Below are 17,135 nucleotides of genomic sequence, written 5' to 3'. Positions count from 1 at the left end.
TGAGATATATTAATGACAAGTGATTGTTAATTCCTGTTATTTTTATGTTTGTAGTGTGTGTGTGTGTGTGTGTGTGTGTGTGTGTGTGTGTGTGTGTGTGTGTGAAAGAGAGAGAGAAAGAGAGAGAGAGAGAGATTATTTGCATTTAGATTTGTCTTGAAATATCTTGTTTTCTTCATCTATGATGATTCAGTGTTTTGCTAGGTATAGTAGTCTAGTGTTTTTTTAGGGGTTGCAAGTTGTCTGTCCAGGCCCTTCTAGCTTTTAGAATCTCTGATAGGTCTGCTTTTGTATGTTACCTGGTCTTTCTCCCTCACAACTTTTAATATTCTTTCTTTGTTCTGTAGATTTGGTGTTTTGATTAGTGTGTGGCAGTAGGGTTTTTGTTTTTGTTTTTCTGGTCTAGTCTGATTTGTGTTCTATAAGCTTCTTACATGTATCTCTTTCTTAGATTGGGAAAGTTTTAGGATTTTGTTGAAAATATTTTCTGGCCCTTGGAGCTGCGACTCTTCACCTATTTCTATTATTCTTAGGTCTTTTCATGGTATCCCACATTTCCTGGATGATTTGTGGCAGAAATTTTTTAGATTTAATATTTTCTTTGACTGATATACCAATTTCTTCTATCGTATCTTCTATGCCTGAGATTCTTTCTTCTATATCTTATATTCTGTTGGTGATCATTGTCTTCTATCTCTCATATTCTGTTGCTAATCATTCTGTTGTCTGTAGTTCCTGTTGTCTTTTCTAGGTTTTCCATCTCCAAGATTCTCTTAGTTTATGTTTTCCTTATTGCTTCTATTTCCATTTTCAGGTCTTGAACTGTTTTATTTATTTTCTTCGCCTATTTAATTGTATTTTCCTGTATTTCTTTAAGGAATTTATTAGTTTCCTCTTTAAAGACCTTTATCATCTTTATAAGATTGGATTTAAGATCATTTTCTTGTGCTTGGCTTGTATTAGGATATCCAGGGCTTGCTGTAGTAGGGTAGCTGTGCTCTAAAGGTGCCATATTGTTGATTGTGTTCTTTTGAGGTCTTTTAGCTATCCGGATGGCTTTGGTCCTGGATGTTTCCTATTGTAGTGGGAATTGAGAGGGGGGGTTAACCTCCATGGCTTCGGATGGATATCCTTTGGCTGTATGGTTTCAGATCCACAAGTCTGATGAAGGTGGACAGAGAGGTGGTGGGATAATGGAGGTCCACTGGGGATAAAAAACTACTTAGTGCCAATTTTGAATTTCTTGAGGAGCACTTACCTTAGTATGTCTACGTGAAGAGATGGCTTAGTTGTTGAGAGCACTGACTGCTCTTCCAGAAGACCCAGCACCCATATGGCAGCTCACTACTATCTATAACTCTTATGCATGTGGTATATAGGATATAAAGACAAATCACCAGTACATATAAAATAAATAAGGGGATAAAATAAAACCTAATGTGTCCGTTGGCGCAGGATCACAGGTTTTGTGGGAATGTACTTCTCAGGTTTCCACAGCAGTTCTTAAAAATTGAATATGACACTAATTCTTACACAATCAAGACATGATTTCTAAGTCCTTCTAAACACAGTAGCCCAGGGGCTGCTACCAGTTAACAGTAAATAACAATAAGCATGACTCTTACCTGACAACCTGCTTCCTTGATTAGGGTAGAGTCAGCTCAAATCACTCAGATTGACTGAACTCAGCAAAATCATGGGGAGTTATATTGTGGTCCTTCATCTGTCTTCCGGTGCACCTACCCACTGTATCTATTTCTGATACTTGTTACTGCTGAGAAAATTACAACAAAGGACCACTTCCAAGAAAATAATGAATTGCCTTGTATTTAGTGAAATCATCATGAAGGGAGCCCCAAGCTCCATGCAAGTTCAGGGGGTCCCACAAATTTGGGACCACAGAAAGCCTGAGAGGGGGTCTGCTGTGCCAGGTTCTCAGCTTCTATTTTTGCAGCCAATCAGAAGAGAAAGCAGTTCAGAGGTTCTGATGGAGTGTGTGTGTGTGTGTGTGTGTGTGTGTGTGTGTGTGTAGGGGGGAGGTGAACTTGGGCAACCTTCCAGAAGACCCTGTCTTCAGTGGTTAATGAATTCAGCTAAGAATGGTGTTCAAGCCTATACAGGGTCAGACCAGTGTCAAGCAGTTTTAGAAAAATGGCTGTGCAGAGAAAATAAGTTACACTATTGTGTTTTAGAACTTTGGCCAGGTATAATGGCTCTTATTAAAGATAGAGGCAGAGATAGATAGATATAGATAAGTAGACACAGAGATAGAAATATATACACATATTCTTTATACTATTCAAAATCTGTATACATTTTGCAGATGTCAAAGGAGATGTTTATGTTGGCATAGAAGTTGTGATTGTTTTGTTTGTTTGTTTCCTGTTGGTTGCTTGGATCTGACAGTGTATTCCTTTTCTCCAGCTCATCCTCTCTCTCTTTGTCCAGGCCCTTCCCCTGCTCCCTTCCTTTCTTTCTGCGCTGCTGTTTCAGCAGTAATCTTTTGAGCTAGACTTCTACTACAATGTTATTTTGATGAATGGCTCACTAATAATGTCTCCTTATTTTCTCTGTTCACTGCTTAAGCCTGTGATCATTTTCATTTCAATCCTGTGTGTGAGCCTGAAGTTTGGAACTCTCTTGTTTCAAGACTTCCTAGAACATACTTGACCTCCACATCCCCCAATCTTAGAAATTTGCATGTATGGGGCTGGAGAGATGGCTCAGTGGTCAGGAGCACTGACTGCTCTTCCAGAGATCCTGAGTTCAATTCCCAGCAGCCACATGATGGCTCACAACCATCTGTAATAGGATCTGATGTCCTCTTCTGATGCATCTGAAGAGAGCTATAATGCACTCATATAAATAAATAAATCTTTAAAAAAAAGAAATTTGCATGTATGGAAAATAGCTTATGAATCTAAGAAAGGCTGGGGCAGATGACTCAGTGGGCAGCAGTGCTTGCTGTGCAAATTTGAGAACTAGAGGTGAAGCTCCAGAACTCGTGTCAATAGCTATGCATTGCCTTAGGCCTGCAACCCCAGCATTACAGGAAAAGACAGGGGGATCAGCAGGGCTTCCTGGGAATCAGCCTGGCTCCAGGTTGAATGAGAGACAACATCTCAAAAAGAGATGTTGTAGAGAGTGCAACAGGAAGGCATCCACTTCTTATGGCTTCTGTACATGCATACATGGGCACATATGCATGCCACTTGGTGCTCACACAGAGATGCAAACTAGCACATGTGTGTGTGTGTGCGCACATGCATACATACAAGTCTGATATGATCTAACTTAATTCTCTAGCCATTTAATGCTTGATTCTTGTCTTAGATGACTGTTGTCATTATAAAACACCATGGCAAAAGTGACTTGGAGGATGAAGGGTTTATTTAGTTCATGTTTGGTTTTTTTATTCGATATATTCTTTATTTACATTTCAAATGATTTTCCATTTCCTGGATCACCACTCCCCGAAAGTCCCATAAGCCCTCTTCCCTCCCCCTGTTCCCCAATCCACCCCTTCCCACTTCCCTGTGCTGCACTTCCCACTTCCTACACTGCTGCACTGAGCCTTTCCAGGACCAGGGGCCTCTCCTTCCTTCTTCTTGAACATCATTTGATATGTGGATTATGTCTTGGTATTTCAAGCTTCTAGGCTAATATCCATTTATCAGTGAGTGCATACCATGAGTCTTCTTTTGAGACAGGGTTACCTCACTTAATATGATGTTCTCCAGCTCCATCCATCTGTATAAGAATTTCATGAATTCGTGGTTTCTAATGGCTGAATAGTACTCCATTGTGTATATATACCACATTTTTTGTATCCATTCCTTCGTTGAGGAACATCTGGGTTCTTTCCAGCTTCTGGCTATTATAAATAGGGCTGCTATGAACATGGTGGAGCATGTTCAGACCACACACCTTCACTGAGAGAAGCCAAGGAAGGCTGGAGCCAGGAATTGAAGCAGAGACCATGGAGGAGTGCTCCTTATTGGCTTGCTCCCCAGAGCTTGCTTAACTCACTTTCTCATACAACCCAGGACAGCCACCAACCACATGTGTCCTCCTGAGCATTTGAAGGGTCATTGTGATCTGTGATGCTACTTATGTGCAAAGCAGGATCTAGAGAAAAGAGGATAAAAAATTTTGCGGTCTGGACATTATAGTACATATTTTTAATACTAGAACTCCAGAGGCAGTGGCAAGTGGATCTCTGGGAGTTCAAGGGCAGCCTGATCTACATATGAGTTTCAGGCTAGTAAGGACTGTCTTCAAAACAACAGAAGAAAAAAAAATCACCTCACGGCTGGAGAAGTGGCTCATTGATATAGAGGATATATTGTTCTTACTGAAGATCTGAGCCAGGTTTCCAGCACTGTGTCAGATAGCCCTTCTTCAGATGCCTTGAAAAGATGATCACAGAGGAAGAGGCAGGGATAGCCCAAGACTGTACTCTTCCATTCCCCACCACACCTTTCTTTCCTGGGGTGGGGGGTGGGGGATCCTCCCTCTGTGTCCTTTACACGTTTCTTGTTTGCCTCTGCAAACCACAGAGGTCTCCTTCCTCCACCCCTCATGTCTCCCTTCCCCCTCCCCCACAGAGACACCATGACTGTCCAGGGCTTGAGCCACAGGAATCACCCCCCTGTGGCTGTGGCTTCTTTTGTCCCCAGCTCAGTTGCCTGGGCTTTATGTCTCACATGAACAAAAGCTGGGAGGTGAGGTGGGATCCTCCACCCCTTGTCTTGCTGGGGAGTTTATTGTGTTTTTATTATTATCATTATTTTTAACATCACAGGCCTCTTCCTGCTCCAGGCTGGAGAGTCTGAAACTACCAGGACAAGAGAAAAAAAATGTAATAAAGTTTAGGACTCTCTGTAATCAGTCTCTTTGCTTGAATCTGATCCTAAGTGCTTTTGTGGGAGTGGGTTTAGAAGAATTGAATAGCTAGCCCCCCTCCCCCACTGTAATCAGAATTGGGGTTTTCAAATTAGGGCTATTAATAAAGTGTTCGATTTTAGCGAGATTGTGGAGTCTTGAAGCCTTGCTAGTAGATTCTGCAAATTCTCTAATTCATTATTGGCCCCTCTCTGCAGTCTGTGCCCCATTTCCATTCCTTCTTTTCCCATGTACACAGACTAATTGAGCAGTTTAAAGCTGGCCTTTAGAGCTGCCCATTCACCATAGAGCCAGCCACTCACTCACTTGTAATTTTTAGAGCAAGCTCTAAATGCAAACACCAGCTAAAAATCAATGAACATGATATTAAAATGCCTGCAGTATCAATTACTCATAGAAACAGTGAATTTGCGGTGTTTCAAACCAACACATGGGGGGGGGGGGGACTTGAAAGTGTGATGTGTTTCTGTGGACAGTCGGTCCTATGGTGGCTCACAGCACCAAGCTTTCCCTCACTGTTCCCCTTATTAAATGCAGCACTGCAAGTTTGGATTTTGTGTTCCCAAAGAAATGGAGGGCCCTGCCATTGATGGATCCTGGGGAAGTTGGAGTCACTTTGGGACCTGCTCAAGAACATGTGGAGGAGGCATCAAAACAGCCATCAGAGAGTGCAACAGGCCAGAGTAAGTTCCAGAAGGGATTGCTGCCATCCCTCTCTTACAGAGTGATGGAAAAGTACTCAAAAGGAATTCTTCAGCTGGGGGCCTAGGAGAGAGAGCTGGTGGACTTCCGGGGCTGGGAGACCCAAGGTACCCAAGGTACACAAGGCACTTTAATTCCATGGTATTTTTTTTTTCCTTTCTAGATTTGCTGTTATTTGTTAAGTTTGTCTGACAAACAATTGATTTGCACTTAGGCTATGTCATTGTGCCCTAGAGTTTGGGATAGCATGCTCAGAGTGAGCGGAGAGATCACAAGTTGGTGCATCCAGCATTAACTGGGACAAGAAGTGACACCATCAGACTTGAGGGTCCTTCTCTTGTTGTTTTGCTCACCATTTTGGCTCAGGGATTCCTGATGTCAGGAAAAAGAACCTATCTAGAATCAATTGATAAGAAACAAGGAAATTGGAAATAGAAAAAAGAGAAACAAGCTGGAAAAAGGAAAATAGGAAAAAGAAACAAATCAGAACAAAAGCCTCATTTACAAAGCCAGACAATTCTTTCTTGGTGCTTCTGATTTGCTTTTAGCAACACAAAGGCTTACATTCCTTTACATATGTATATTTTGTGCTTGTGCATGCTCACACACGGATGCCATGGCACATATGTAGGGGTCAGAGAATGACCTGAGGAAGTCTGTTCTATTCTTACATCAGGGATCAAATTCAGAGTGTCAGATTTGGCGACAAGAACCCAAAAGTTTGAGTAATTGTCAACCCCCAGTTTCGAAGCATTGATTAGAATGAATTATTTTCAAAATGTTGAGAACTGGCTATTATGGAAGATCCATTAACTAATGAAGCAATACAGGCATCATTCCCGTAGCATACCCCATCAGAAAGGATCATTAAAGGTCAATTGAAACCTCTAACTTCTCATCTAACTCTGGAGTAGAAATTCTCCCTGCTTAGCCATCAGATTCTGCTGATAGCCTGGAAGCATAGAAATCAGCCTACCTTCTTTAATCCCAGCACTTGGGAGGCAGAGGTAGGTGGATTTCTGAGTTCAAGGCCAGCCTGGTCTACAGAGTGAGTTCCAGGACGGCCAGGGATACACAGAGAAACCCTGTCTCAAAAAAAAAAAAAAAAAAAAAAAGCCAAAAAAAAAAAAAAAAAAGAGTAGGATGTATCTGCAAAAGTATTTACAAAAACTCCTTCCTAACCCTGAAGGTGTATAAGCCCAAATTTAACAGGTTGGGTTGTGTAACATTGAAGGAATGACCTAAGCAGCCTGTACAGAGTGATAATTAATCTCCGAGCTTCCTGAAGTCCTTTCAATTTCTACTTGGCACAAAGTAACCTTAAAAGACCTTTTTAGCTGGGAGATACAGCTAATGGTATTTTCAAAGCTGAGTTTCCTATAGTTTCAGTATTTGCCTACATGGAAAAAAAATAGTAATAGCTAAACAAATTTTTTAATTATGAAATTAATTTTTTTCCATTCTGAAAGGTTTGTGGTTATAAATTTCCATATTATACGGTACACACAAATCAGATAGAAACCACATTTTCTAGGAGACATACAGTTCAAAAGGGCACATTTACATTCATTAAAGCCATATGCAGAGGTAAGGAGGAACTTATAATCTGCTTTTACACAAAAAACAAAGTTACAGACTGAGTTTGATATGCAGAGTGCATATTGAAGACATGTGTTAAAGAAGGGAGAAACTGGAGCTCAGGGCACTAGAAGGAGAGGGCAAGACGGGAAGCCAGAACCAACCTTACCACCTACAGCCTTCCCACCCTGTTATAGTCATGATCAATATGTCTCCCAGCCCCTAAAACACATGCTTGAAAAACAGAACAAAACCTGTTTGCTTGCTTTTTTGCTTGTTTGTTTCCCTGCTTCAAAATGCATTTCTTATAGTTAAGATCACTCTGAGAAATTCACTGAGACAGAAAAACTGTAAACATTCTCTTAGAGCTTCATGGTGTTCTGAGATAACTGTGTGTCCTGAGCTGTTCAGGCCCTTGCGGCTGGGTTCTGAGGCCTCCCCTACCTCTGTGATGAATTTGGCCAGCTGCTGATCGCTGGGGGTGGGGAAGTTGTGTAACTTATACTCTGGGTCACATCTGGAAAAGACATGTGCAGAGTTTCATGCCGAGAGTAAATTTGCACTATGGCGTGTCACCAGAGTGTACCTACTTGAGCAACACAAAGTTAAGTCTGCTTTCTCCTCCTCCTCCTCCTATGAAGTGGGTCAAAGGTGAGCATATGGCATGTATACAGATCTAGTTTATAAACCAAACCTAAAGAGGAGTTCTTGGAGAGAAGATGGAGAAGGGCAAAGTGGCAAGCAGTGGAACAGGGTGTGTTCCCATGGTCTCCTGGGAGGGAGGTCAAGGTATAGAGGACCGACAGGAAGCAATCTAGTGGCAGCACTACCTTTTCCTACAAAATTCTTACAGTTGAAGGACTACAATCATTTGGGGAAGAAAACAAAGTCAATGTCATATGATCAGGCTTTTTGTTTATGCTATCCTCAAAGCAGGTTTACAAAATCTAGGTATGGTGATGCATACATGGTAACTCTACCATTCTGGAGCTATGGGGTAGGAGAATTGGGAGTTCAAGGTCATCCTTAGCTGCATAGCCTGGTATACATGAAACCTAGTCTCGAAGAAAATAACTATCAAACCCAGACATAAAATAGCCACATCCCATTTCACAGTTGTAAGTGCCGAGGCAGTGTTTGACTGATTGACTTACGTTGACAATTAAGCAAAGCTAGACCCAGAGGAGGTAAAGGCTAACAAAATGCAAACTTGAATCAGGAACCATGTCCTTACTGGGGGAGGAGGACTTTCTGCAGGTGAGGAAGGTGAGGAAGCCAATTGGTCTCATGGACAAAGGGCCTGGGACATACAGGGTTGCCACAGTCAGCTGTTCTGCAGAGGTAAACCACTGGATTCTTTTCACAGAATTAATGGTCAGCATCTTCTTGAAAATGAGCTGAATCAATCTGGAAGACTTGGGGACTCTGTGGCCTGAGTAGATGAGGCCCAGGGTTGACCAAGAGGTCTCTGGAGATTATCACTATGGTGAATCCAGCACTAACACAGTCAGGATGCAGAGGCCTTCAGGAGCAGCCCAGAGAATTGAGGTAGAAGCCGCCCAAGAGAGTGCTTTGAGTCCACAGATAAGTGCATGATGAGAAGGACAGGATCAGACCCTAACAGGATGGATAGGGCAGGGAACTCTCTATGGGATGCAAGGGCAGAATAGCCTTGTTGCTCCATGGGCAGTGACATGGGACACAAATGTTACAAACTAACATGACCGGCCTAACAGCTTCAGGTAGGTTCTTGCTTTAAAGTGCTCAAGCCATTTCTTCTTTTGTCATTTGCTAACTCACAGTTGCTTCCTTAAGACCCAGAAAACCATAAGCGAAGTTGCAATGAGTAAAGATACAGTTTCCAATACATTGTGTCTGTTGTTTTCCATTTTTCTCAGGCCAAAAAATGGTGGGAAGTACTGTGTAGGGAGGAGAATGAAGTTCAAATCCTGCAACACCGAGCCCTGCCTGAAGCAGAAGGGAGACTTCCGCGAGGAGCAGTGTGCTTACTTTGATGGCAAGCACTTCAACATCAATGGTCTGCTGCCCAGCGTTCGCTGGGTCCCTAAGTACAGTGGAAGTGAGTGCCGCGGGGCTGGAGGGTGTGGCTGACAGGCTGGCGTTCCATCAAGGCATGGAAGGCACATTGCATCCCAATCTTCCTCTCTAGTTTTGATGAAGGACCGATGCAAGTTGTTCTGCAGAGTGGCAGGAAATACAGCCTACTACCAGCTCCGGGACAGAGTGATTGACGGAACCCCCTGTGGCCAGGATACAAATGACATCTGTGTCCAAGGCCTTTGCCGGGTGAGTCCGTGTGACATTTTCTTCATCGAACTGTCCCATTACCAAATTGATTTGTGGCTTCCTTAATCAAATGACAGCTGCTTTTATTTGTGACTAACTCTTAGGCAGTGTATCTCAAGGTATAGTCCACAGATGCCATTCTGTCTTCATCATGTTTCTGATGCATGTTAAACCAAAATTTGGGAACCACTATTCTAGAATTTTCTTGATGTTTTCAGTCTCTGTGAGGATCTATACAAGAGTTCTCCCTGAATATTTATTATACCAACTTACATACACACACCTTTCCCATAACTGAGTGCTTAAGGTTAAACCCAAGAACTTCCTTACACATACACACACACACACACACAATAACTGAGTGCTTAAGGCTAAACCCCAAGAGCTTCCTAACAGAAGCTTGATTGAATTGCCGATATTCCAGAACAATGGAAAGAAGAGAAGCTAGCCTCTCCCACATGTCTCTGTCATTTTAACTACAATTGCTTCACTCAAACCACGCCTGCCCATTAGTATTGGAAAGTGAGGTGAGAAATTCCCAGACAATGTGCCTAATCTAACTGATCTCTCAGAGCCGTGACTTTACGTTTTCTCTAAATCAGAAATCATTGCTAGCTCAGCCAAGCTCTCCACAGATGAAAATGGTCACTGTAGGTGGCCCATGAGTCAACTAGAGTCACTAGTGGATTAGGATTGATTGAAAGATCACCTAAGGGGCCAGAGAGATGGTTCCATGCTTAAGAACACTAGCTGTTCTTGTACAGGACTTGGGTAAGGTTTCCAGCATTTGCATGCCACTTGACAACCATCCCCTAAATCCAGTTCCAAGAGTTTCTTCCGACCTCTAAAGGCAACAGGCATGCATGTGGTTCACATACATACGCAGGCAAAACATTTGCATACATAAAACTAAATATTTAGAAAGAGAGTGTACCTTCGAGGTTTACCTGCCCCTCAGCTTGCACTGACTGTGCGGGCTCTCTTGTCATTCCACTCAACTGTGATGCATCGAGCTTCTCAAAGACAAGTGCGCACTGAGGAACAAGAAAGGAGAAGGCTCTCTTCTCCTGTAGACTTGGCAGTTGCCAGGCTCCTCCCGGGATTGGCCAACTTCCTCCCTAGAGCTCAGCACACACCTCTTCATTGCTTTGCTAAGGAAACAGGTTGCAATGTCATACTTGGCCAGGTATGCAGAGAAAGTATTTCAACCTTGCAGATTGCACAGCAAAACAGACTCCCAATCTTTCCTGATAATTTGGAACATCTCAATGCTGGAATTCTAAACATCAGCAGGGGTTGGGAGTGATGAGACTTGTCCCTTAGGCTGTGTGGAGTCCTCTGGTGTGACACCAGCATTGCTGCTCTCTTTTAGCTTTCGTTGCTGGGCAGTTTTTCTCATTTACTCTGCTTATGCACAGACCATTATGCCTCAGACTTTAATATGTACATGAAGCACCTGGGAAACTGGTTGAAATACTGGCTCTGATTCACTAGAGAGGAGCGCCTAGTGCAGTGCTTCTCACCTTTCCTAATGATGGGACTTTTAAATACAGTTCCTCATGTGGTGACTCCCAAATATAAATTCATTTTTTTGTTGCTACTTCATAACTGTAGTTTAACTATGGCTAGAAACCATAATGTAAATATCGATATTTTCGTTAGTCTTAGGTGATCTCTATGAAAAGGTTTGTAGACCCCAAAGGGGTCACAACCCACAAGTCTAGGGGTTCACTATGTCAACAGCATCCAGGCTATTAGGTGACTGTGAGTCCAATGACCTCATCTTAAATCGTGAACTATGGGTAATTTGAGTTCCCAACCTTTGGAAGTCTTAAGCTGATGGCTGCTTTGTCATTTGTGGGCTCATATCACTGACAGGAATGCGCGACTTGCCACTTTATGATCTCTGTAGTACTTACCACGTATTTCAATTGTTTTCTTTTAAAAAGCAAGCTGGATGTGATCATATTTTAAACTCGAAGGCCCGGAAAGATAAATGTGGGATTTGTGGTGGCGATAATTCTTCATGCAAAACAGTGGCAGGAACATTTAACACAGTCCATTATGGTAAGAATCTACTCCTAAGAATCAGGGGAGTGGGGGAAAGGGAAAAGGAAATGTTTAAACATAAATTGTTAACTTCATGTAATACAGAAAAGTATTACTGTGAAGGGCAGAGTCAGCCTTGCTGTGGTATATTATTAATCTTGCTATAAGGCATCTCGTAGTGGTAATTGTCTTTCTTCTTTGTTACCTGCCTTTTATTTTATCCATCCTTAGAGAATGTGTAGTGTTCAGCAGAATACTGATTTTCTGCCAAATTCATTGTAGGTTACAATACTGTTGTCCGAATTCCAGCTGGTGCTACCAGCATTGATGTGCGACAGCATAGCTTCTCAGGGAAGTCTGAGGATGACAACTACCTAGGTAAGAGCACAGTCTCCACAGTCACAGGAACTCTGAGTCTCCGACTCGCTGCTTCCTCCATCTCACACTGTGAGCTTCCTCCCATAAAGAAAATGATCTTGAAATCCACCATTTTATTTTTTCTCCTCAATACCCCCTCAGAATATTGACTCAAGGATTATGTTGTTGTGATATTCAATAGCAAGGGATTTGCTCCAGATCTTATAAATACCCTCTGACTTTGGTATAGATGTCATGGAGCCCTTTAAAAACGCATAGCTCCTGGGTAACTGACTTGCAAATGTTTTCTTAGAAGCATTATTTGATTGAATTTTTATGTTATCAGCTCTAACCAGGAGCAGGCTCCTTTTCGGTCTATTTGGTATTTTATTATGCCTGGTAAGTATCTCCATTTCTCCTTCCCAAAAGAGTCTATCATGGCATGCGTTCCTTAAGCCATCATTACAGAAGTCAGCCTACTTTGCTATGTTACAGGGTTTTCAATTTTTTTCCTTTCACATATATTCCTTACATCTAACCGCACAATCATTTTATATCTTTTCTCATAATTAACTGCATAAGCAGTTCATATATATTCCTCATTTTTAAACCACAGCACACCAAAGACCTCTGTTGATTTCTTAATAGCCTTCTGACCCAGACATCGTCAACTTCTGGCTCTTCAAATCACCTTAAGTAATTCCAAAATTTGCCCACTGCCATGCAAAAGAAGGGTGTGGGGAAGAGTGGAGGGACAGACAGAAAGGGATTTGGCAGGTCGCCTTGTACAACTAGGCTCCTCAGGCCTCAGGCCTAGGCCGTAGCTGCCACTTGACTGTAGAAGAAATCAAAGCTGTCTTGCTAAGAAGTCCTTGTTTAAAAAAAGAAAATTGATTTACTGTTTCTCCTAGAATGTGCTGGTAGGAATTCTGTTTGCCCTTCTGAGTGGAGCCTATAAAGGCCTACTCCAAGTATTTGGGCATGTTGAACTGGTTGATGAACATTTGTTGAATCAAATGATAACTTACATCTGTGGTTTGAAACGTCTGTAGGAGCTCATGCATTCATAGGCAGGCAAGCTGGCCAGGCTAACTTATGTGGGACTCTGCTGCGGTCTTTTCTGCTGTGTCACTGTCCCGAATTCACTTGCACCAGAATTACTTTCAACACCACAAAACAGACTCAAATCACGAAACTCTATCTTCTTAAAGCCTTCTTTTCATGGGTCGCAAAAGACAATAAGCAGAAACCTAATAAGTATGGTCCATACTGGAAGAAGGTGATAAAAGGTATGAGAAAAATCCAAGCAGCACACAGAAAGCAGATTCCAAGGATAAGGTGGAAACAAAACATTTACAGCATAGGGACAGACCATAAAAGAAAGTTGTTGTTGACAGAGGGAGTCTTTGTAAATAAAGTCTTTGGGTATGTGTGTGTGGAATGTGTGTGTGTGTGCAGGAGCACAGATCATATCACCTACCCTGCTCTGTCTCTTTTATTCTTATCAGGACTCTACCTTGGCTAGCCTGAGGGCCAGCAAATGATCTCTCTGTGTCTGGCAACCATGGGCTTACAAGCCTTTAGTGACACCCACACACCTACTGATTTGGGTGGGGCGGGGTGGGGGTGGGGTGTTGGTGGGGGTGGGGTGTTTATATTCCTGCCCTTAAAGGTTGTGCAGCCATAGTTCTGACTCATTGTCCCTTCTTGAAAAGTCTTTGAAGTCGAGCTATGTAAAGAGCAACTCTGTGTGCCTGTTGGCCATATGCAAGGGTAGAATCTAAGGGCTAAATGGTTTTCTGAAGATATCATGTTGAACCATGTAACTATTGTAAGGACCACGTTGTAAACTCTGAGGGGCACAGGAAGCTCTTGATGGTTTTGAGCTGCTGCTGCTGCTGCTGCTGCTGCTGCTGCTGCTGCTGGACATTTTCAAAGGAATGTTGGGCCGTTATCTTGATCATCTCTGGTTAGGAAATTAGATCAAGGATCCAAGAGAAGCTTAACATGGTGGTATGGACGTTAAATCCAGCACAGAGAAGACTGAGGCAGGATGGTTATGAATTTGAGGCCATTCTGAACTACATAGGAAGATGTCGTCTCAAAAATTAAAAAGGAAAAATAAAGAATAAAGAGAAAGAAGCTCTGAAGAGGAATGCTGGGAGGTTGGCCTCAGTGAGGAGCAAGGAGATGATGCTGAGTGGTAGGGCACCGTATCCGTCTTCCCTGTGGAGTTCTCTTGATTTGTTGATGGATTGAGTGTGGTATAGGACGGGGAAAGAAGGGTCAGGGACTGTTAGTGCTGGGTTTAGACCCTTGCCGTCTATGAACAGAACATGATGGCAGGCACTGTAGTCCCAGCACTCAGGAGACACAGTCAGGGGGATAAGAAGTTCAAGGTTACTTCAATTACATAGTGAATTTAAGGCTAGCCTGGGCTACATGAAACCCACTCATAAAAAGAAAGAAAGGGAAAGGAGGAGTGGGGAGGGAAAAAAGAGGGAGAAAGACAAAGGGCAGAGCTGTGTTAGAGTCAACTGAGTGAAAAATTCTCATGTTTGGACCTAAGCAACAGGAAGGAGGCAGTTACTATCATGGAGATAGGACTTGTTACTTATTCATCCACACAATCCCAGCAACTTAAGGTCAGGGCTGTTGCCTGCGTCTTTAGCTCCTGATACAATGTGCATATGAGAAGCTCTGAGTAAACACTTGCTGGATTGCTAAACAGCCATTGCTAGTGCTTCATAGAAAATTGAATTCTCTTGGAGATAAAGGTTCATCTTTTTCAAAAGACTACAAAGCCAAATTTGTAATTAATCACTAAACAGCTGCATCTGCTTTTTAACACCAAGGATTAAATTGAGTGGTAGCTTCACAAGAAGCTTCACAACCCAGGACTGGGTTGTAGCTCAATTATGAACCATGTGTTTACAATTAAATATTTGTTGGGCCCTAAGTTCTGTGACACAGACAGGCATACAAACATGAATATGCACAGGAACACACACATGTACTCACACATGCATGAATTAAAATAAGATAATTAACAGGCTTCTGGAAACCACCTTCAAGTTACTTTTGGGGAATCCCACATTTCTTATTCTACAACTGCTCGAAATATGTCAGGCATTCCCCCCCCACACACATACTGAGTTATAAATCTGAGCTTGTAGTAGTTTTATGTTCTGAGTTCATCCCAATTAAGTTAAAGAGCGTGGCATAACGTATCCCTTATAAATTAATTTCTTGATAACCGAAAACCATGTTGAATCATTCTGTCCCTCTGTTTCAAAGGAAGAAGGTTTTCTTCTATTTTCCTTGAGAAAATAACCTCTGGCTGAGCACTGTCCGCCTCTTTTCTGTTGACTGGAATAAGCACGCGTGAGGTGGCTGAACTCAAGCATAGTCTACTGACAATCTTTTCTTCTTCCTGGGCATTTCTTAATCTCCCCGTGAAAGAATGAAAAGAAAGTTAAAGGGGACTGGTCATCAGGAACGGGCAGTGTGGAGAAGGCACTGCTCCACCCAAGGGAAGCCTCTCTGAAAGCAAATGTGGAGTGTGCAAGCATTGATGGCAAGTCACAGCCCACTGAGTGTGAAAGCAGACCTCTGAGCGAGCCTCACAATGGTTTCTTAAAAAGCTCTGGTTCGTAAGGAGGATCTGGTGTCACCCAGGCTGGAGTGTGTGCATATTTACCCTTAGCTTGAAGCAAGGTACTCTTAGCTGATCCCTTTAGGTACTTTACAGCCTACCACCCTGTTTTGCTGAGCTCTGTCATTGCGTTCTGTTGCTAAGCAACCTTCGTCTTTATTCCCAATGGCTGCATGAAGATTGGTCAAGTCTCACACTCTCCCTGTGTGTTTTGAGGAGGAATTCTTTTCTTAGTGGAACCTCTGCAGCACCCTAGTTCTGATGGCAGAAGGGACAGCAACTCAGGAAATTAGCTTCCCTAATCTCATTAGCAGGAAGTGGAGCAGGGGACTCTGGATTTTGGGAAATGGTTTGTTTCTGGAGGTACTGAAGCAGAAAGCCTACCAGTCAAAGGTCACCTTCTAAGGAGATCCCTCTTGTTGGGTTAAAACCATGTTGTACAGCCCCTACCTTGTACCTCTCTTCAGGAGATGTAACCATTTTTGTGATACTTATTTGTCTCTGGGATGCTTAGCCCTGGATTAATTCTGGCTGTGGGAAATCACTCATCCATGCAGTACAAGAGAAAGTCAGAGTTTCAGTTTATTGATACTTTTACACAAGTCTGTGGGCATACCATTTATAGGAACAAATCTTAAGAAGGGTTTTACATCATTTGAGGTCTTGTCTCATTGTGCACTCGCCACTAACTGGCATAAGAAATGGGCAGTGAGGAGTGGCCTTCTCCTCCAGTTCTGTTAGAAGCAAGAGAGGCGGCTGAAGCCATGGGAAGAGACTGGGATTAACACAGAAGAGACCATGTTCTTTGAAAACAAAGCCAGATTTATGTTCAATTGATAACTCTGGCATGTGGCACTTCATTCTCCCATTTGGAGTAGCTATCATGTGATTTATGGTGGTGTTGACAGCACATCATGATATCATGTACAAGTGACCTGCTTTGGAACCACCCTGGGGTTCCACATTCCTCTGTGACCCATTGCAAACCCTGCCTCCCACTCGGGCCAGCAGATCTCCAGCTTCTGGAGCTAAGAGTGAGTGATAAGTGGTTTTCTGAGGTTCACACCAGCTAGAGAAATAAGTTTCAGGGTAGAAGTATTCTGTTTGCCTCAGAGGGGTGTCGGCTTCAGTCACTCTTAACAGCCTCTTTCACTGGCCTACTGAGGTGGGGATCTTAGGGTTTATAGAGGTGAGCTGTGAAGTGGCTTTAACTGTACAAAAAGGTTCCTGCCGTTTAGCAAAACACACCAATCTGTTAAAGAGCTTAGCCTATGCATATCTCAGTTCTCTCTGTAAATGAGAGAAAGAGTGAATGAGGGAGTGGATTTGCCTACTTGACAAATGTTTGCTGGCCCTCTTCTTGGACAATTTTAGTGTCTCACAAGCCATGGAGACAGAATAGAAGCTGTCTGGCCTTGGTAAATTAAGTTACTGATTAGTAAGTGATGCTTTTCTCATCCGTACATCCATATCTATAAATGTGTGACATGTGTAACAGAGCAGCCTCTCAGAGGTGTGATGAGCAGTGCATTGCAATCTGCGTGTTACGAGTAGAATGGCTGGCCATGTGGGGATGGGATGC

At 42.7% G+C, this 17,135-nt stretch overlaps 1 protein-coding gene across 3 annotated transcripts in view; it reads left to right on the top strand.

Moving 5' to 3' along the window:
- Adamts9 (ADAM metallopeptidase with thrombospondin type 1 motif 9) overlaps positions 1 to 17,135 on the top strand; it is a 171,390-nt gene that overhangs the window by 44,284 nt on the left and 109,971 nt on the right. For all 3 annotated transcript variants that reach the window (XM_052174356.1, XM_052174353.1, XM_052174352.1), the window contains exons 12-16: positions 5,443 to 5,588; positions 9,084 to 9,265; positions 9,356 to 9,492; positions 11,442 to 11,559; positions 11,824 to 11,919. In XM_052174356.1, the coding sequence (XP_052030316.1) occupies positions 5,443 to 5,588; positions 9,084 to 9,265; positions 9,356 to 9,492; positions 11,442 to 11,559; positions 11,824 to 11,919 (679 nt within the window). The remainder of the gene's footprint in view (positions 1 to 5,442; positions 5,589 to 9,083; positions 9,266 to 9,355; positions 9,493 to 11,441; positions 11,560 to 11,823; positions 11,920 to 17,135) is intronic.

The sequence above is a fragment of the Apodemus sylvaticus genome, chromosome 2, assembly GCF_947179515.1.
Source record: "Apodemus sylvaticus chromosome 2, mApoSyl1.1, whole genome shotgun sequence".
Classification (NCBI taxonomy): Eukaryota; Metazoa; Chordata; class Mammalia; order Rodentia; family Muridae; genus Apodemus; species Apodemus sylvaticus.
Note: the sequence above shows the minus strand (reverse complement) of the source record. Positions and strands in the feature narration are given on the sequence as shown.